At 49.3% G+C, this 18951-nt stretch overlaps 1 protein-coding gene across 6 annotated transcripts in view; it reads right to left on the bottom strand.

Moving 5' to 3' along the window:
• zmiz1a (zinc finger, MIZ-type containing 1a) overlaps positions 1–18951 on the bottom strand; it is a 96849-nt gene that overhangs the window by 29141 nt on the left and 48757 nt on the right. For all 6 annotated transcript variants that reach the window (XM_035531658.2, XM_035531657.2, XM_035531659.2 and 3 more), the window contains 2 exons: positions 5431–5550; positions 568–681 (listed from right to left, as the gene is read on the bottom strand). In XM_035531658.2, the coding sequence (XP_035387551.1) occupies positions 568–681; positions 5431–5499 (183 nt within the window). In that variant the 5' untranslated portion in view covers positions 5500–5550. The remainder of the gene's footprint in view (positions 1–567; positions 682–5430; positions 5551–18951) is intronic.

Below are 18951 nucleotides of genomic sequence, written 5' to 3'. Positions count from 1 at the left end.
TCTGAAGAATTGAGATTGATCACAGACAGAGTGGAAACTTCCCTGCTGGAAATCAATGGGAGGGATGGCCTTACAGGCGTGCAAAATGCCTGCTCTGGAGGCCAGGGTGCGGCTGGAGGTGCTAGGCACTGGCCTCCTGCCATAATCGATGAGGAGCAGCAGCAATCGGTCGGAGGGCTGACTGCTGTTCTGTGACCTGTGCTTAAGTACCAATGTCTTATCAGAGCAAAGGGGAGAGGGACAGAGTGAGAGGTAGACCAAAGTGTGTGTGTGTGTGTGTGTGTGAGTGAGACAGAGAGAGAGAGAGGAGGATTTTTGTGAGGGTGTCTCAATGAAATGAGGGGCAGTAGGAAAAAAAAAACAGGAACTGAGAAAAAGAAAAAAGCCAGATGGGAGAGACAGAAAGAGAAAGTGTTAGTGAGAGAGACAGAGTGAGCAAGAGATAGAGTGTTAGCGAGAGAGAGAGAGAGAGAGCTAGACAGACGGGGATGTGAAGCATGGCTTCTGCTTTAACCTCCATCACTGGCCCCTGATAGGGGGACAGGAGGGAAACAGCTGCTGTCTTACCGTCAGACATCCCATCAGGCTCTGCTCAAAGGGCCTCTGGAAGGCCCTCGGGTCACCACACCAGTCGAGCAGCTCTGTAGCCGCTGTCTGAAAATTGGCTGGGTTCTGTAAGTGCTGTTGGGGGAAAAGAGAAAGCAATGTAGTTCAGAAAACACATAATTCAAATGTGTGCACATTACAAAATGATCACACTATGAAACCACCCTCGTACAAAAACTGGAGAAGGACCTTTTTCAGTTTTGATTCTGGCTTTATATGTAGATATACTAATGAGATACAAAAAGAAAAAAAAAAATACATCACTATTTTATTCAAGGTTAAAAATTTGGTTTTCTTCTGGCTTTTTCTGTCATTGTAGATCAATGTGTTCTCAAAGAGACAGAAACTTTAATTCTTGATTTATTACACTGAATTATGACAAGCAAACATCGGAAAATTCAGTATACAACTGGGTCTTTGCACATCTGTTCAGATATGAGGGCAGAGACATATCTCTCCAAACCAATGTCAACCAATATCAGCACACAATGAATGTTGTCCATACCATTAGCTCAAAAGTAACAGTAGACACGAGAGTGAATTCAACCACTCCCTAGCAGTTCACCCCTGTTCACCAGGTCTTTCCTGCCAAATCTGCTCTTCATGGAAAGATGACAATATGAGGCTTTACAGCATTCTAGAATGAAAGGTCTTTGAAGTAAGGAGCAGCTATCATTTCCGAGACCGCTAAGAGCCTCTGCTCCTCCTGCCTTGTCTTTGCTCAACCTCTCCTGCATCTCTGCGATCCTGTCAGGAACCCATCACTAAACCCAAGGCCTCCTGGCCTGAGAGCAGCTGTGAATTCTGGGACACCCCCCAACCCCCAACTCCATCCCCCAGTTAACAAAGAGCTCAATGCACTTCTAGGCCTCCTCACACCACCCCAGTGGGTCCTAATCCGTCCCCCTCATCATCTTTTGTCCTCTAAGATGTAACAGATCCTCAACACTGAAAGCAGTAGCCAAGCGGGCTGGCAAACAAAGAGCATGCAAGTGGGAAGCTCCGCGGCAGGGCTAAATAACGAGAGGACTTATTCTCTTTTTCTCTGATTTTTATTGAGCCCTGAAATTGTTTATCCCCCCCCCGGCCCCCTCTGCGTTTCCCCTCCCCTACCAGGTTGCTGCTCACACGACTTGATGAGTATAAACAAGCGAATGAGCCGCCCACCAGAGCTCTCGTGTGAAAGACTGGCCTGCCGCTGCTCGGCTACGACGGGAGGGGAGACCAAGCATGGCCTGAAGACTGCCATTATGCTTGGTGACAGGCACCTCCTCTTCCCGGCTCACAGCGAGGAAGCCGCATTGTCTCGGGGGGGGCAGCAGAGGTCGCCATTTGAATGAGCGGCTTTGGTGTCCACTGACAAAGCGCTCGTGTGACAAAAGGTCTGTGTCTGCTGTGACACAGCCTCACTGAGTAAATCCTGCCCCACATACGGCGCTGTGCGGGACGGCAACACTCTCCTCCTGCCACAAAGCTGGCAGAGAAGAAATTGCATTTTTGAGGCGAGTAATTCTTTGATTTACTGGCTATTCTGCGACGTAATGTGTAAGCGAGCGAGATGGGGGAGGGAACGCTTGGTAAGGCAGAAGAGAGAGAGGAGAGGGAAAGGGTGTGTGTGAAAGAGAGAGAAACATAATTCAGGCTTGCTGATGTGATGGCGGTCACATTATACTGAGAGCCAGGGAAGCGGCATTGTTGGCACGGTTACAGCACAGGTGCTCCAAGAGCCCTGGCTAAACCTCAGCGCTCCACCTTTCCCACACCATGCCGCCGCTGTCCAAACACGACGTCTCCCCTGCAGGGCGACTCTTCGCCCAGCTGTTTGTCACATCTGAAGTGTAGCACCTCACGCCGTTTCTCCTGTGTCACGATCCACCGCAGCAAACGTGCTTTTACCCGTGGCCCAATAAGACACATCGCCCAGCAGCTCTCTCTGACAGATGGCAAAACTCAGTGTGCTCTGGAATACATATCTGCAGGCATCTCTAATCTGATGAGAAGCTTCTATCATCACCCGCTCTGTGCACCTCCCAGAGAAGGCACTCATCTTGTCACTCGAGCACATGAACCACGCACATCTGCCACCTCCAATAGCAGCACCACACATTTGTATTCCTGTGGCATGAGAATAGTAATTCATTGCTGCTCCAGAACATCAGAAAGGCTTTCTAATTAAAATGGACCTGCCCTGACATGCTCCCCTAATGTTTCCCTAATCATTTCCAATCATTGAAATTCCTTCATATGGTTTTGAAGGTGAACAGGCCAAACTGTATGCTGTGATAGTCCAATTTACTATTTCTCAACATATGTGATCCGTCCCAGGGAGACCAGTGAAATGGGGAATGGAAGTTTGCTCTATGAAACACCTTATTGGGGGCCAGCAGAAGTAATGGTGAGCCTGGCCTAGCTGCTGGAGAATTGCAGATGGGATTTGATACTGTGAATGCAACTATAAGGCTATAAGCTGTGGAGCTGATTGTGACGCAAGGCATATTCAGCAAGAAAGATCTCCTCTCAGGTGACTGACACCACACTCTGCCGGGCGTGCAGGTTTAAGCTCGGACCACACAGCCAGTGAGGAGGAAGTGTAGGAATGTGGTACGAAGGCCTGTGAAAAGGAAACTCAGAGGAGAAAGCGAGAGGCTTGATGCACATACACAGGGAAAGTCGAGGCCATACTATCCCCAGTGTGAGAAAAACAGCAACACAGAGTAGACGATTAGAGACTGGAGTATGGAGAACACTGCAGAGCAAATGCAAAGCAGCAGCTAAAGATTTATTACAGACAGTAAGGAATTTGTTCATATGAATTTCCAATGAGTCAAACACCCTTGAGATGCTTCATACCAGAAATGCCACTTTCTAAACAATGCAACCAAATCACTTGCTGCTTAATCTCATTGATTTCTTGCAGTCAGATACCTCGATGATGTTCAGAAGGAACTCCCTTCCCTTTTGTGTTTTAAAAAATCAATGCCAGTATTGATACTCTTTTGTTCCTAAATCCACAACCCTGACTTTAATTGACCAGTTGCCAAAGTATTTCAAAAATTTTTTTTTTTACATTCTTTTAGTGTATATGTATCTCTTCACACCATCACACTATAAAATCACACTATAAATTTCCAGCTAAAATTCACAGCTAGCTGCCTCAGAACTGACTCTGAACAGGAGAGGGACAAGAGAAATGATGAGGTTCAAGTGACAGGGAAGTGTCTTCAAAGGCAACCTCGCAGTGATTAGATGCCCTTGTGCCCAGGATCACACTGTACCTGTGCACTGCTGCATAGGGTCAGAGGCAACAAAACACAGCACAAGGCCCTAGACCTCACCCCCCTTCTGAAATCAAAACACAGCACAGGGCCCTAGACCTCACCCCCCTTCTGAAATCAAAACACAGCACAGGGCCCTAGACCTCACCCCCCTTCTGAAATCAAAACACAGCACAAGGCCCTAGACCTCACCCCCCTTCTGAAATCAAAACACAGCACAAGGCCCTAGACCTCACCCCCCTTCTGAAATCAAAACACAGCACAGGGCCCTAGAGCTCACCCCCCTTCTGAAATCAAAACACAGCACAGGGCCCTAGACCTCACCCCCCTTCTGAAATCAAAACACAGCACAAGGCCCTAGACCTCACCCCCCTTCTGAAATCAAAACACAGCACAAGGCCCTAGACCTCACCCCCCTTCTGAAATCAAAACACAGCACAGGGCCCTAGACTCCACTCCCATTCTGAAACAAAACACAACACAGGGCCCTAGACATCATCCCCCTTCTTAAATCAAAACGTGGCATGCAAATGCATTCAGCCACTAAGCTATACTGCCTGTCAGGCCTGATACACTACAAGCTCGCCACACCTCAAATGTGCCATTTCAATTTGATTAACAAGCTTCAATCGATTGCGTTTTGTCTTTAGGGTTAATCAGCCAATCTGGCGTGCATAATAAATAAAGTCATGTCATTTGTTATGAATTAGGTGAGCAAAACGCTTCTGCTGAAGTGCATAAATGTGGCAGGTATGTGTGGTGGGAGCAGGGGAAACAAAAGGCAGAAGAAGAGCGTGAATGTCTGCGCTACCATACACACACACACACACACACACAGAGTCATGTGCTACTCTTCCAAAAAGCTTTCAAGATACACAAGCAGTCACACCCATGCACCTAACAAACTGAAAGGCAATTAACAATGTCTAGAATCTTAAAATCTAGCCGTGGGTCATCAGCACCTGTGTGCTTTCAGTATGTGGCATGTGTGTGCATTCTCAGTAGAAGGTCTAGCGCTGATTCAACAGTGCTGAATCAACTTGTACGTTGCACCTCTGTGTCTACATGCTTGTCTCTTTGCACGTATACTCGTCACTACAACAGTCAAGCAAAGTGTTATGTAGGCGTGTGCACAGGGGCCCACGGGAATACCCAGGAGGGCAGCAGGAGTCAGGGCTCAGGCTTTCAGTCCCGTCCCCGCTCCGCAACCCGATCCGTACACAGCCAATGGGAAGGCTTGCCCAACACCATTTAAGGCAGGCCAAAGCACGGTCCCGAGCGGGTCAAGCAGGAGCGAACGCTCAGCTAATGCCTGCACAAGAGTGCCTCTGCTCCAGCTATATTTGTAGGAGGGCTTTAAGATTGCAGTACAAGAGACCAGCACCCATGAGTGTTGCGCACTGCTGTTTAGACAGGACTCGAGGCTGCAGTGAGCCGTCGTCACTGCACAGGTAGCCCTTTGCAGCTGGAGAGCTCACTGGAGCTACATGTAGGATGTTGTGTAACTGAGACGTGGTTGTGAAAAATGGCTGTTGGAGTTGGGGCTCACCTGTTTGATGCACAGCAGTCGGTCATTGGTCTGCTGTATGTGCCTGTCCATTGAAGGAATAGAGTTCATCTTGATTGCTGTCTCTTTCTCTCTACCTGGAAGCCATTAAAGTTCTTCTCTCTGAGAAACAAACAAAGAGAGGAGTGTGTCAGAGAGAAAGAGAGAGAGAGAGAGAGAGAGAGAGAGAGAGAGAGAGAGAGAGAGATTGAGCACTACAGAACAGAGCGGTGAACTCTTTACTGCCTCAACAAGGCCCTGAAAGACAACGAGTGTTCCAGGGACTCTTTTTCCTCTTTCCCCCTTCGAGGATAAGACTTTGACATGTCTCATCCATCATTTCACCTGGCCAGAACATGAGAGCGCATGTGAGGCCGCACTGATGCAGGGGACACTGCAGGAGTTATGACAAAAATGGTGTGTTTATGTAAATTTACACACACACACACACACACACAAACACACACACACACACACACAAAACCACACACAACCACATACAGCACACATTGCCAGTTCTACTGGAGACAGGCCGTATCAGCACAGGATCAGTTGAAAGGGAACAGAGTCACCTTACTGTTTGCATAGCTCAGAAGTTAGGTCATCATGGTTTACTAGGCTGCAGCCCTCTGTCACAGATACGCCAATCACACATCCTTAAAGTCAAGCCCAGAGCTGTGCAGAAATGCATGCGCTCACCTGCACCATCTAAACACACACACCGCCGGACTGGGGGTATGCATCGGAGCATCAAGGGAGTGCGTTCAACACAACAAAGCCTCTCATCAGCATGTCTATTACATGCTGTTAAAGGTATCATGCCTTACAATCATGGTCATCAGTTTTGCCTTGATGGATAATTTACAACTACATGCAGCAATGAATAAATCCCAAGCCCCTGGCTTATGCTGTAACTCATGTACCCGTGGTAGCGTCTGGGTGGGGGGCAGAGGCAGTCACGCATGCCGATTAATAGGTGCTGAGTGCGGGAGGCAGGACTTCACCCCTCATCTGCCCAATTTATCGCCATCACTCCCACAAATGGGGCCGTCAGAACAGGCCGGGGTGGAGAGAATGCCCCAGCATGCAACACACGCTCCCTGATGAAGCTCGTTTCACACACCTCCATCGAGTGGGGAGCAGCCAATCAGGGCACTCGGTGTGTGCTGGAATGCACGGTATTTAAGGCTGTTAAGGAGAAATGGCTATCACTGTCCCGATGCACTCATTAATGAACAAGCAGACTTATAAGGTAATGTAGAATGCCCCTGCTGTATTACAGTGGTTCTTTAATAGTCTAGCAGGTCACGCAAAAGCAAAATAAACTCTACATTTGTTCTGGATTCTCAGCATTTGCTGCAGCTTGATAAATGTAGCTGAGTTAACCTAAAAGCACCAAAAGCCAAGCTGGCATTTAAAGCCAGCCCAGTCAGCTCCTTTCCGGGCCAGCGAGGCTGCAGGGACACAAAGTCACCAGCAGGTGTCTCCCTCCCACACTGCAGTGGCGCCACAGATCCGCCGCGTGCTGCTTTAAGCCTTTACAAGTGCTACAAATCCTCTGCTCCAGCCCACTGACAGGACCCTCTCAAACGCGCACCTTGCCCGCCTGACCTTGCGGCGATTGATTCACTACTGCCCAACGACCCCTGCTGCCTCTCTCGCCCCCAGCGAACAGTCCAGGCTGCCGAACCAGGTGAGAAAGAGTGTTGGACACAGCAGGTGAGAAAGGAAGCTACAGAGATGAGCTTTTCTCTCCGTCTTTCTCCCACTGCGGCCCTGGGTCTCGTGTGCCATACAGAAGCAGGTTCACCCACGGAGGTTTGAATGCAGCGGCTGACGCGCAGGTTGGCGGAGAAGCAGGACTCGGGGGGCCAGCATTCTGGCCCCAGCCAGCTCCTCCATGGCTCCTCTCTACCTCTCCTCCTCTCCTGCTCATGCCAGGGCTGTAAAAACATCAGTTATATAGCACATCAAACATCTCAACGAAAACAAGTCCACGTCCTAATTATCCTGAGAGGACCAGATGCTAGTCATGAAGTCATTCCAAATGCAGCCGGGCATATTTCACGGCACATACATACATACATCCAGCACAAAATTCCTCTGGCCCCTGGTATAAAACAAATGTGGTATTTGGTAGCATTTGTCCTTCAGGAAGCCTCTGTAATATTGGACCCTGCAATGACATGCTCCTTTGTATCAGGCCATATGAATCGCATCAGACGGTACACAATTAGAAGAGATGATACTCTGGGATTACACAACAAAACCATCTGGGCATGAAACGACCCTCTGAAGCGGAAGGAAGATTAATCATATCAGAGGAGTGGGTCTGCTAATACTGCATACCGCCAGGGCAAGAAACAAAAGCCAGGAAGTGGGGCAAAAAAATGACTGTGAGGAAAGGCGCTCGGTGAGACTGAGGAACAGAGAGAAGAGGGAGATAGATAGAGGGGAGTTGAGAGAGTGACGGAGAGAAAGAGAGAAATTATCTCTTTGTAATCAGACACATGCCGCATGAGTGACTTCTATATTTCTGCTCACAAATTAATACCTTTTCAAGCTCTTGCTCTCAAAATAGCATCAGCCACTCTCCCAGGTTAAGGACACAGTTTCAAAGAGACTGATATCAGCTTGTAATGCCATTCTGTGGAAAGGAAGTGTGAGCCTAAAAGACTGATCATAATTACAGCTCACACAGAGAGCTCCGACAGCAGCCCCGAGCAGCCCCACACGCCCAGTGCGCCATTATTTCCTGTGCTGAGATCCTGTCCGGCACAGGGTGAGCTGGTTTAGTGCAGCCTGTTGGGACCGTCCCTCATCACCACCACTGCTGGAAGATGTGAAGATGAAGGGGTGGAGCCTGCCAGTAATAGGTGGAGCCTACCAGGGCGGAGCTTCCAGGTCTCTGTACCTGTTAGTGGGAGGCACGGCCCCTTTGGTAAGGGCTACCGTTTGCCACTGCGCTCCGCCAGCTGCTCCGACTGATCAGTCTGAGGATGAACAGCTGCACCATCACACGGTAGGTGTGATACAGGCTGAGGCCAGCCGAACCACTTCCCCGCTGGACACAGAAGGTATGGAGGCCTGACCGACACAATCATCACTATTTAAAGAGGACACAGAAAGAGTGGTTTATCTCACCGGCCACCGAATGTCTGAATGTTATTAAAGCATTTTCCAAATATAACTCCCTATCCACAGTATACAAAACAGTGTGAAATACTGAGACAGTGAAAATGTAATAGCAGGGACTTCTGTGAGGCATCTCCAGTGTGGAGGTTGCCTCGACTGTCTTTTTCCAGCACAGTGGGCAGCAGTGCAGTGCTGGCGCAGATGCACACAGCCCCGGCCTGTGGCCCCTGCACCTAGCACAAAGCAGCGCTTGTTGTGTGCAGAGAGCTGGGCTGGCTAAAGGCACTCTGCTGCTTGCCATTGTCCTGCCCCAAAATGTGCCATAATCCCCTGAGCAGTCTCTCCCACTCAGTGTGTGTGTGTGTGTGTGTGTGTGTGTGTCCTGGCCTCCTCCTGCCCCCACCTCTCCCTTTTCTTCTCTCCTCCATTCCCTCCTGCCACTCACTCACCCCTCCCCTCTATGTTTCTCTCCGCCTTGCTCTCTCTCCCTCTCCCCCAAGTGCAGGGAGCATGCTGCTTTAACAGGCTGGGGAATGGATTCATTTCATCTAATGTGGTTTGGTCTGCAGCAGAGCCACTCACCCTGAGCAAGAGGCTCCCCACTGCAGTCATGTGTTTTCATACAAGCCAATCAACACGCTCGCACCGGTCTGGCCTCTATCCCTCCCACAATCTCTCTCCCTCCCCCCTCCCTCCATCACTCTCTTCCTCTCATGCTCTCTAGTCCTTTCACTCACTCTACCTTCCCTTTACACTCAGGCACTCCCTCTCTCTCCCACCCTTGCCTTTCTTCTCCTGTCTTTCTCGCTCCCGCTCTACATCTGCCTATAGGGTTCTGCATTCCCCTCTGTCTAGCAGGCATGCACTGACTTCTATCGCCTTTGCCCTCTCTGGTTTGAGTCCCTCTTTAAACTTGAACCTGAGTCACCTCCCACTGGGACAGGGTCTTTGCCACCTCTAGGCCTCCATATGCGTCGTCACTTCTTTATTGCCACAAACAGGCAGACAAGGGCCCAAGGGCAGCAGAGTCTTCAGTCTCTACAAACGTGCAGGGCTTAAAACAGTTATGGAAAAAATCGAAACCAGGAGACATCTAAAACTGCCATTACTGCTGACAGTAGTAAAACTGGCCACTACTATGCAGTATCTGTTCATATTAACATCAACACTGCTGGGTTATTTATTTATTTTTTGTGGACCACCTCTTCCCCGGGGAGACTGATAAGGAAGGATATTATGCAGCCAGTTCTTCGCTAATGCTTAATCCTGGCCAGAGCTGCGTAAGGCAGTGTGTGGTGCTGCTGTCTCTGAGATGAGACAACATGAGGCCACAGAGCGGCAGTAACACTGAACAAAAGCCCTGACACACAAGCCCAGGCTAACGAGCACGGCGGCTTAGAGAAGGGTGGGGGGGGGTGTACGTTTGCAGCGAAGAATCGAGCTGCGTTTCGAGACGGAAATGGCTGAACCCCTCTGCTTTGTCCCTATCTTAAAACTGACACCTGAAATCATCAGGGAATATCATATAATATTTCATTTTATTCATAAATGAAAAAAGGGTAAAAGGTAAAACATGATCGTAAATATAAATAATCAGAACACTGTTTTCACGTGTTTACCCCACCGCCAAGACCCAGTGACCTCGGTGTCCATCACCTTGCACCCAGTCGAGGTGAATAAGCAGTGATGAAAAGTCCATCGCTAACAGAGGGACCCTCTGGCTGCCATGAAAATAATGTCAAGCCAGCGTTTCCTGCACTCCAACATCCAAAGGGGTCCTGGCCCCACGCCGCTGGACTGGTGGCAGGAGCTCAGAAAATATCCACTTTAATTTCTCACCTGAGGGGAGGCACTGAGGAAGGAGCCAGGGGTTAGGCCCCTTGTGCGGGCAGTGCTGCCGTGCTGGGCAGCTGACTCCGCCAGCACACCACCCTACCAGTCGCGGCGCGCAGGATGGCCACGGGAACATGTAAGGCATCTCCCTTTTAAACGCGCTAATTAGTCAATGAAGAGAGTAATTAAAAGCAAACGAGCTGTTTTACACAGGGAGCGCTGGCGTGGTCCGAGGCCGCGTGCCTCCCCAGTACGGTACGCCCAGCTCAGAAATTGAGAGCAGCTGTTTAACAATCTGATATTTGAGAGCACTTGGCGGCTATAAATATTGAACAGCAGCGTGGTGCCAGAGGTCCCTACAATGGCAGGTATGTGCAACCAGATAGCCCAGGGACAATCCCCTCATGCCATGAATGTGTAGAGGGGAGCAGGCCCCGAGTGAGCCGGGGCTCCGTGATTGAGCGCCAGGAGGGCTGGAGGGGGGCTGTGCAGAGGCTGTGAAAAACTCCAGCCAGCACAGATAAGAGCTTGCCGGCACAGGGTGGCAGCCAGCCTGCTAGCCCCAACACAACCACAAATCACTAAGCACACAAGTCACAATTTAACTCCTCACTCTTATCGACGTGCCGGCCAGGACTGGACAGGCAGAGTAAGAGAGTGAATGAGTGCATGCGTGTGTGTGTGTGTGAGTGTGTGTGTACGTGCATGTGTATGTGGCAGCAAAAGCATGTCCAGCATTCCAGACAATCTCCCCTCACCCACTTTTGACTCATCCCTGAGGTTCTCTCTCATTTGTCAGAGGCCACCAGCTGCACGGGGCTAGCGGTAATAAAGCAGAGGTTGCTGTGGCCACGTGGTGATATGAGGGGGATGTGGCGTGGTGGCATGCAGCGGGGACGCCAGCACCAGAGTTCCAGCACCACGCTGCTGCTTATCTCTGCCTGCAAAGAGCAGGCCGCTTCGCCACACCACACTGCAGCCTTCAGCCCTTCAGCCCGCGTTAAGGGCGGAACTGAACGCAGATCAATCGGTGGGGATGCATGAGTTATACTTTTCACTTCACCCCACTCCCCCAACGCAGTCTAGTCTGAGGTTATCGGTGGAAGGAAGAAGTGGTGAACAGCATTTGAATGTTTGAAAAATCAGGTCACAGAGAGGCTCATGACCGCCAGCAAGTCTCTCATGTGCTGCTCCGATCTAAAAATAGAGTTCAATGCACATCACGGCCAGGCAACCACTAAGCATCTCACGGCGCATGAAAGGAGCTTCCAAGAAGACTGAGGCACAACGGCAGTGATGGGAGAAAACAGAAAACTTCAGAATGCCTCCTTAGGCTCTGAACAGAGAGTTTCCATATGCTTGCATACCAGTTTAAAAGGGACAGGCTACTGAACACACTGCATCTTAACTGATGCGCCATGTTATCAGAGGAATGGTAGTGGGTTAAGGTTCGAATGCCTGCCCAGCGCAAAATGTACTTCTACTTTCATAAGGAGGTTTAAATCTTAGGACTGCTAATTTAGGATGACAGCAGAAAGGAGGGTTTCCAGGCCTCGACTTTTTTCTGGAAAAGCCATAATTTACATTCTTGCCGAGATCGTAAGTATGGAAGGCTGCATTTCAGGGCGGGCGACTGAGACTGAGCCTTTATCTCGTTGGCCTGAGGCTCGGCGAGGCGACGTGGCCCAGACAGGGCACTGCTGTTAACCTGAGCTGGCAGGCATGCCACCAGCTCAGGGTCAGTGCGCTCCCAGAGGCAGGTGCTGCTGAATAGGTAAGCGGAAAAATTCCAGGGGCTTCCGTTTCAGGGTCATCCAAAAAGTGCTGAAGAATCAGTCGGAAGAGCCTGCACTTGGCAGGGAGCTCGACAGCTCCCACGGCGGCAGAAAGAGGGAGAGAGAGAGAGAGCCCGGCCCAGAGTATATAGTGCTGCCAGGCACTGCGCAAATGCAGCACGCAAAACACCAGCATGCATATGTATTCACTCACATGATCACATGGCCTCCAGACAGATGTGAACTGCAAATGAGGGTATGTGTGTACTGTAGACAAGGGCTACACAAAACATATGAAAAAGAGGCACACAAGCAGAAATAAAAGGGAGCGCACACATATGCACACATGCACCCACGCACACACAAAATGCCTCCTCCTGGCAATCTCGCCAGACAAAGCTGCAGCGTCTCCTTTAGGAGCTGTTGCACGGCGACCTCCTGTGCGGCAGCTCCTGCTGCGCCCAAGATTTTCTCCTGTTTTATGGGACAAATGTAATTAGCAAGAAAACTCCAACTAATTGAAAGGAAAACAATTAGAGGCAAAAGATAGGATCCTTGAATAGTGGATGTCAACGGGGTGCTATTCCGTCACATTCGGTCTCCATACCGTTAAAAAACCCTGGGCGTCTGATTAACCCAGTGCACAGCAAACAAGGCTCCTCTCTGATAATTAAAGGGATTCATCAATAGCTGAGCACGCGCCTCGTAGCCCTGATTACTGTAGGGCCCGGGTGTGCTCTGTGGGCACTCTCCAGTGCAAAAGGGTAGACAGGGTGGGGTGGGCGGGGGTCGCTCTCTCCTGCAGCTCGGCTCACTCAGCTCTTGGCTTGGGCAGAGAGCTAATGAGATTAGCCAGTAATGGACTGGGAGTAAACTCACAATTAACACGAGCTCAACAGTCTAGACCCAGGCCAGACCCGGGCCAGAACCAGGCGTGAGTAGCGCTCTGGCAGCCTGCTGCTGACTGACTGGGGTGTTGGTCCCCAGTGTGAGGGGCGATTCCACCAGGCCAGACACGGGGGAGGAGGGGGTGGGATAGGGGCCCGACCTGGCCCTGCAAACAGGCATGGCTCTGTGCTCACACTGAGGGGGTTCATTCACGCATACTTACACCTCCTGGACTTCCCCTCAGAGAAGGAGAGAGGGAGAGAGAGAGTGTGTGAGTGAGTGAGTGAGTGGGTGAGTAAGTGAGAGGCAAAGAGAGAAAGAGTGTGACAGAGAAAGAGGTTGTCTGAGTGAGAGAGAGAGTGAGTGTAAGTGAGTGTGTATGATGTGTGAGAGAGCAATGGAGAGAGTGAGTGAGAGGGTGTGTGAGAGAGAGAGAGAGAGAGAGAGAGAGAGAGAGAGTGTGAGTGTGAGTGTGTGAGTGAGAGAAAACGGAAAAACGCCCTGCAGGCAGGCGTGGGCGCTACTAAATATTTGTCAGCAGGAATTTAACTGCTGAGTACATATCTAGACTAGGCAGAATTGTGTCTACTTCACATTTAAAATTTTCACTAGCATTTAAAACAAGGGTAAACGAAGTAATCATTTTTGCTATCAAGTTTTAAAGGGATTTACTTTTACATGAGAAAGGCATGCCTGTGTTTCCACACAGCAGGCTCACACAGCAGCCATGCGGCAGCCATGCATACAGCAGTGTGAGTAATAGTAAACCACAGCCACAGTGCTGAGAGAAGTACAAGCTTTTCCTTTGGGAGGGGAGGCCAGTGCCACTCGGCCCTTTAGCAGGATATAGGGGGAGCACACGCAGAGAGCACCGCCATTACTGCCATGGAAGCTGGGCCGTGAAATGGTCATAGAGGGGTAAGGCACTGCTTTCATCAGCAGCACCCCAGCCGGGTGGCCGGCTATCACGGAGCTATCAGCCCAGTGGCCAGCTAGTGTGGTCACGGAGCGGGCGGTCGTCCACTGGCCGGCTGGAAATCAATCCGGCCCACTGCCACTCAGCCCCTGTGGATTAAGATTTAAATTGGAGCCCATCTATGCTGTCACTAAAATGGATATTGTATCCTTCTTGCAGGAAGTGGGGAATTACTGCGCCTTCTCTGATTCCCCCTGCTACCACTACCCCGCTCACTGCTCTTGACAGATAAGTGGTGCAAGCAAACCTGCGTGGTGCAAACTCTGCTGCTCCCAGCCCAGCAGCAGCCTTCATCTAGGCAAAGGCAAACAGAGCCGGGGACGGCTGGCGCGCCGAGTGACACGCTATTGCTTTCAAAAACCTCACACGCTGTGTGCCGAGCTCAAATAAAAAACACCCAAAGGCAGTTCTCAGTCAGATAAACCTTTTCAGATAAAAATATAAGTCAAAACCAAGCCAAGAAATGCCAGCGCCACAGTGCTTGCAGTACTTATTCTTTATTTCCTTTCTTCCCCTCTCCTGTCATAGTCTCCTCTCTCCTCTCCTCGGCAGGGATGTCTGGTACAGCTTAAAGGTCAGTGGTGGGTAATTTGTTTTTAGCCACACAGACAGCCTCAGAGCGGACGCGGGCAGGTAAACCAATTACGCCCTGACATGAATCACCATGACGAAGAGTGGCTGGACGCAGGCTCTGCAGGCCATTAGGTGCCATGCTCCTGATCTCCAGTGCTGCTGCGGCCCTGACACCCAGGTTGCCTCCCTGTGCCTCCCTCATTAGCTAACCCAGAAGATCATTTACCAAGGGAAGCCTGCAGCTACCGTGCCGGCTGGCTTCTGTTTACTAACTAGCAGTATTTTGACCAGTGAGTGGAAGGTCACGCACAGACGCCGTGCAGCTAAGTGTGACTGCTGTTTAAACAGCAATGACAATAATTTCAGCAAGTGACCGTGTTTATTACTCTGTGGTGCGCAAATAAACAAGTGAGAGGTGCAACAAGCTGTGTCCTGGCCTTAATGGCATCAACAGCGATGCCGCTCAGAAGAAACTATTAGGGCCTGGCTCTCCGGGCAACCCCAGACCGCCGGTGCTCCCTGATGTGGCTGGAGACCTAACATCCTTTCACTCTTCCTCACACAGACCAAGATGAGTGAGAAAACAGCCAGGATTCCATGGCTTTTGTGAGCCAGCAAGCGATATGAGTGCACTTTTATTTTTCTTTAATAAATGTTGTCGAAGGCTCTGCCGCATGCTAGGTTTTGGGGGTTCAGTGTCCAGCACCACCTTGCAAAAACAGCTGCTTCCCTGCCATTCATTAGCCATGCTCCAGAGGAGAGTAGCAGTGAGCGCTGGCAGCAATGACTTTATGGACGCGGGCGATTTCAGCCGCACCTGGTTGTGGGGTGGCATGTCCTCCCCTGTGCTTTTAATCAAACCAACTCCCTCATCTACCTACAGTAAGTACAGCTCCTTCTTTGCACCCCACACAGGCAAGCACACGCGCACACACACACACACACACACACACATAATACCTTTTTCCATTTGACTTGCAGCTAGCCTATGGGCAGAGCGCACACATCTCCTAAGTATCCATGTTAAATATGCCACCTTGTTCCACCCCCCCCGCCCCTCCCTGAAATGAATTCTGCCAGAGAGCAGCACTTTTCCTCTCTCTAACTGGTCTTTTCTGCCGTCTGCCTCGCCAGGCACTTTTGCTCATCCACTGTACTCCATTCGCTGGCCCTAAAGCAGCCCTCGGCCTCTGCTGGCTGTTACTATGGCAACAGTGTTCTTTCAGCACTTGCAAAATAATGAAGACAATGTGTTTTCCATTTAGATTAGTTTTTGGCGCGGTGGAGATACAGAGTGTCCATCTTAGCACCTCTTTCATGGCTGATACAATGCAATAAAAATGGCTCCCCCAGCCTCAAATGCAGGTTAAGGTTTGCTATCAGGGAGATGGCTGGCAGGAGAAGCATGTGTTTTATGGGGAACTGCTGCAGAAAAGTTTAATTACCCGACTAAGAGAAGGGAAGCTATCCCACAGTGCACAGAATAAATAAAATGGAATATCTTTAACACCTTCAGGCAGGTTAGCAAAAAACATATTAAACAAAACATTTGCTGGCTACTGAATGACAGGAGGGAATAAATCAATTGCGTTTTTTTTTTTCCCTTAAGCTATGAATTCTATACAATGACATCTCTGTCTTCCAGATAAATTATTACATGTAAATATTGACATATCTGTGTATTCTCTTCTTTTCATGTACAGCTTTTACACTTTAAAAGAAATGCCAAAGCAAAAGAACCCGATCTAGCTCAGACAGGGCAAGAGAACCTAACTTGGTTGCTACACTAAACAACTATTTGAAATCGATGCTTGTTTTGTCCAGCAAGCTCTGATCAAGCAGAAGGTCCATACCCCAATGGCATCATGGCACAGTCTAACCAAAGCAGCTGTGATGAGACCGGCCTATAGCGCCAGACACTGCCACCTCAACCAGAGCTCAGGTCCTGAACCAACCTCCCCCAACCCCCTTCTGACGTTCCACTTCAACAAGCAGAACAAGTAATAGTTCATGCTGGGGACACACAAGCCCACTCACAATAGCTTACGATCCTCTCTCTCATGAGTTAACTCTTAGCATTACTGATGTAGAGTCAAAACAAAGTTCTTTCCGGGAAAGTCGTTTCCCTGAATACAGCCCAGCCCCAGCAGAAGCCCACGGCACTCAATGGAAAGAGCTCAAGCACGTGTTTACAGTGGAAACAGTGAGTCTGGGACATTTTCTTCAAGTCCCTTTTCCACTGTTTATAGAGAGAGGAGAAGAACACTTCCTGAAAGGAAAGCCAGTTTTCCAAGGCCAAATCATATCCAAGGTTTTCAACAAATTTGCAGACAAGACAGCACTCTGCATCCAATTTTTGCTTTTTACTTACTGGTCAGTAAGCACAATTCCTGTCCCTCAAACACACACACACACACACACACACACACACACACACACACACACACACACACACACACACACAAAACACAGAAGAGATTTCCCTTTTATTCTAATGGAAAGAACATAAAGCTCCTTGTTTGTGTGTTTACTAGTTTCAGTGGGTTTTTGTCATGCAAAAGCTTCATAATTAATGAGTTAGCAACAGTTTAACCATAACAAGCCACTTCTTAGATCTCTTCTTGCCTAAAGTAACCAAGTCGCACATGGCACAGCTTTGATTGTTTCTCACAGTATCTCTGGCATGATTTAAATAGAAATGCACTGGAAGGGCACACTCCTCCTTAATTACATGCAGATAAGACCATTAATGAAGAAGAGCTGTTTCGTAACTCCTCCTGCACAAAACACTGTTATCTGACTTTGTGATCTAATTCAAGTCTGTTAATCTCCACCTAATTCAAATAAGTTCAGGGAGCAGGTGAACCAACAGAATACACTTGTGTGGCACAGATGTCATTATGAATGTTTGACCAGCACGCAGGTAGTGCTCAAGCATCTAATCATGAAACAGGCGGGACAAGGCATGTAAACATGGTTTATTCAGCTCAGATGAGGCTGTGGTATCAGAGTAGCGTGGGTTATGTCAGAAACACATGCTGCAGTGATGCCTCACACTGAAGGAAATGCCACTCCCCCACAACGTACACAAGACTCGTCTCATTCTACATCGTCTTGTGTGCCTGCTCCATTCACACACACACACACACACACAATAGCACAGCCAGACTGCAGTGTGAATGGGCAATGGCAGAGACGTGAAATCCCACCCAAACAGAGGAAGCGGCAGCAGGCTACGGTGATAGTGCAAACGCCAAGCAATTATTAGCGATCGAACATGGCCCCAGCTAATTGGCTAGCTCAGCTCAATACACAGCATGTATATTTAATGAGCCACTGGTGTTCATCTGATCCAAAAAAGATCACAAGGGAATCAGTGCTCAATTTCACATGGAGTAAATAATCATTTATGATGATGTGTTGCTAATGTTTCATTTCACAATGATTAAGCTTTTCTTGTTGCGATAGCTTTCTGGTCCTCGACACTGCTGACTACAGATAGTTGACTATGATGATGTACATATGTAATATATAGTAGTACTACTATATGTTCTAGTGTAGTGTAACTGAAAAATATAATTTTAAGAGTCCTACAAGAAATTTGTCAAGCAAGAAATACCAAAATGTCATGAAACTGGAAATTCTGATTCATGTCAAAGTGTTAACACATTCCAGCAGCTGTTAAAAGTGCTTACTTAAAGCAGTCTACACTAATGCAAGTACAGGGCCCCACTAAGTACCCAATTATGTGTTCAGTGACCTTAAAAGGAAGTGTCACTAACACCAGTATAAGAGAGCCAAAAGCAGTTAAGACAGCGGTGCAGGGCAAAGGCCTGCCATGTTAAGTACATTAAAGAGCCTAAGTCCACTTTAGCCCTCACAGATAGCCTCTGGGTTGTCAGGGCAGAAACAGGTTTGTCTCTCCCCTTTCTAAGAACATTAAACACCTACTACATAAGTGTAGAGACACTGCAGGCTTTAGCCGTGAAATGGCCACCGTGTTTGAAAGTGTCGACCACGCTGTCTGTGTGTATTCTCCGTTCGAGGAGCCCTGTTAAAAGGCCCATTGTTCCGAGCGACAGGCCTGGTGGGGAATATGTAAAGAGGGAGAGAGAGCGGGAGCGCCGGGGAGAGGGAGAGAGGCAGGTGGAGAGGTTTGATTAATGTGGCCCTGGCTGCTGCCTCCTGCCACACGCTGCCTGGGACAGGCTGGTGGGAGACCCCCACAGTGCAGGCTGCCAGCCCTCACAGAGACCACCAGGTGAGCACCATTCATCATCCCCCAACAACAGGGCCAAGCCCACGCCGGGCCAACCTGCTCTGCTCATCCCGCCCCCTTTACCC

This window comes from Electrophorus electricus, chromosome 12 (genome assembly GCF_041902795.1).
Source record: "Electrophorus electricus isolate QZ-2024a chromosome 12, ASM4190279v1, whole genome shotgun sequence".
NCBI lineage: Eukaryota > Metazoa > Chordata > Actinopteri > Gymnotiformes > Gymnotidae > Electrophorus > Electrophorus electricus.
Note: the sequence above shows the minus strand (reverse complement) of the source record. Positions and strands in the feature narration are given on the sequence as shown.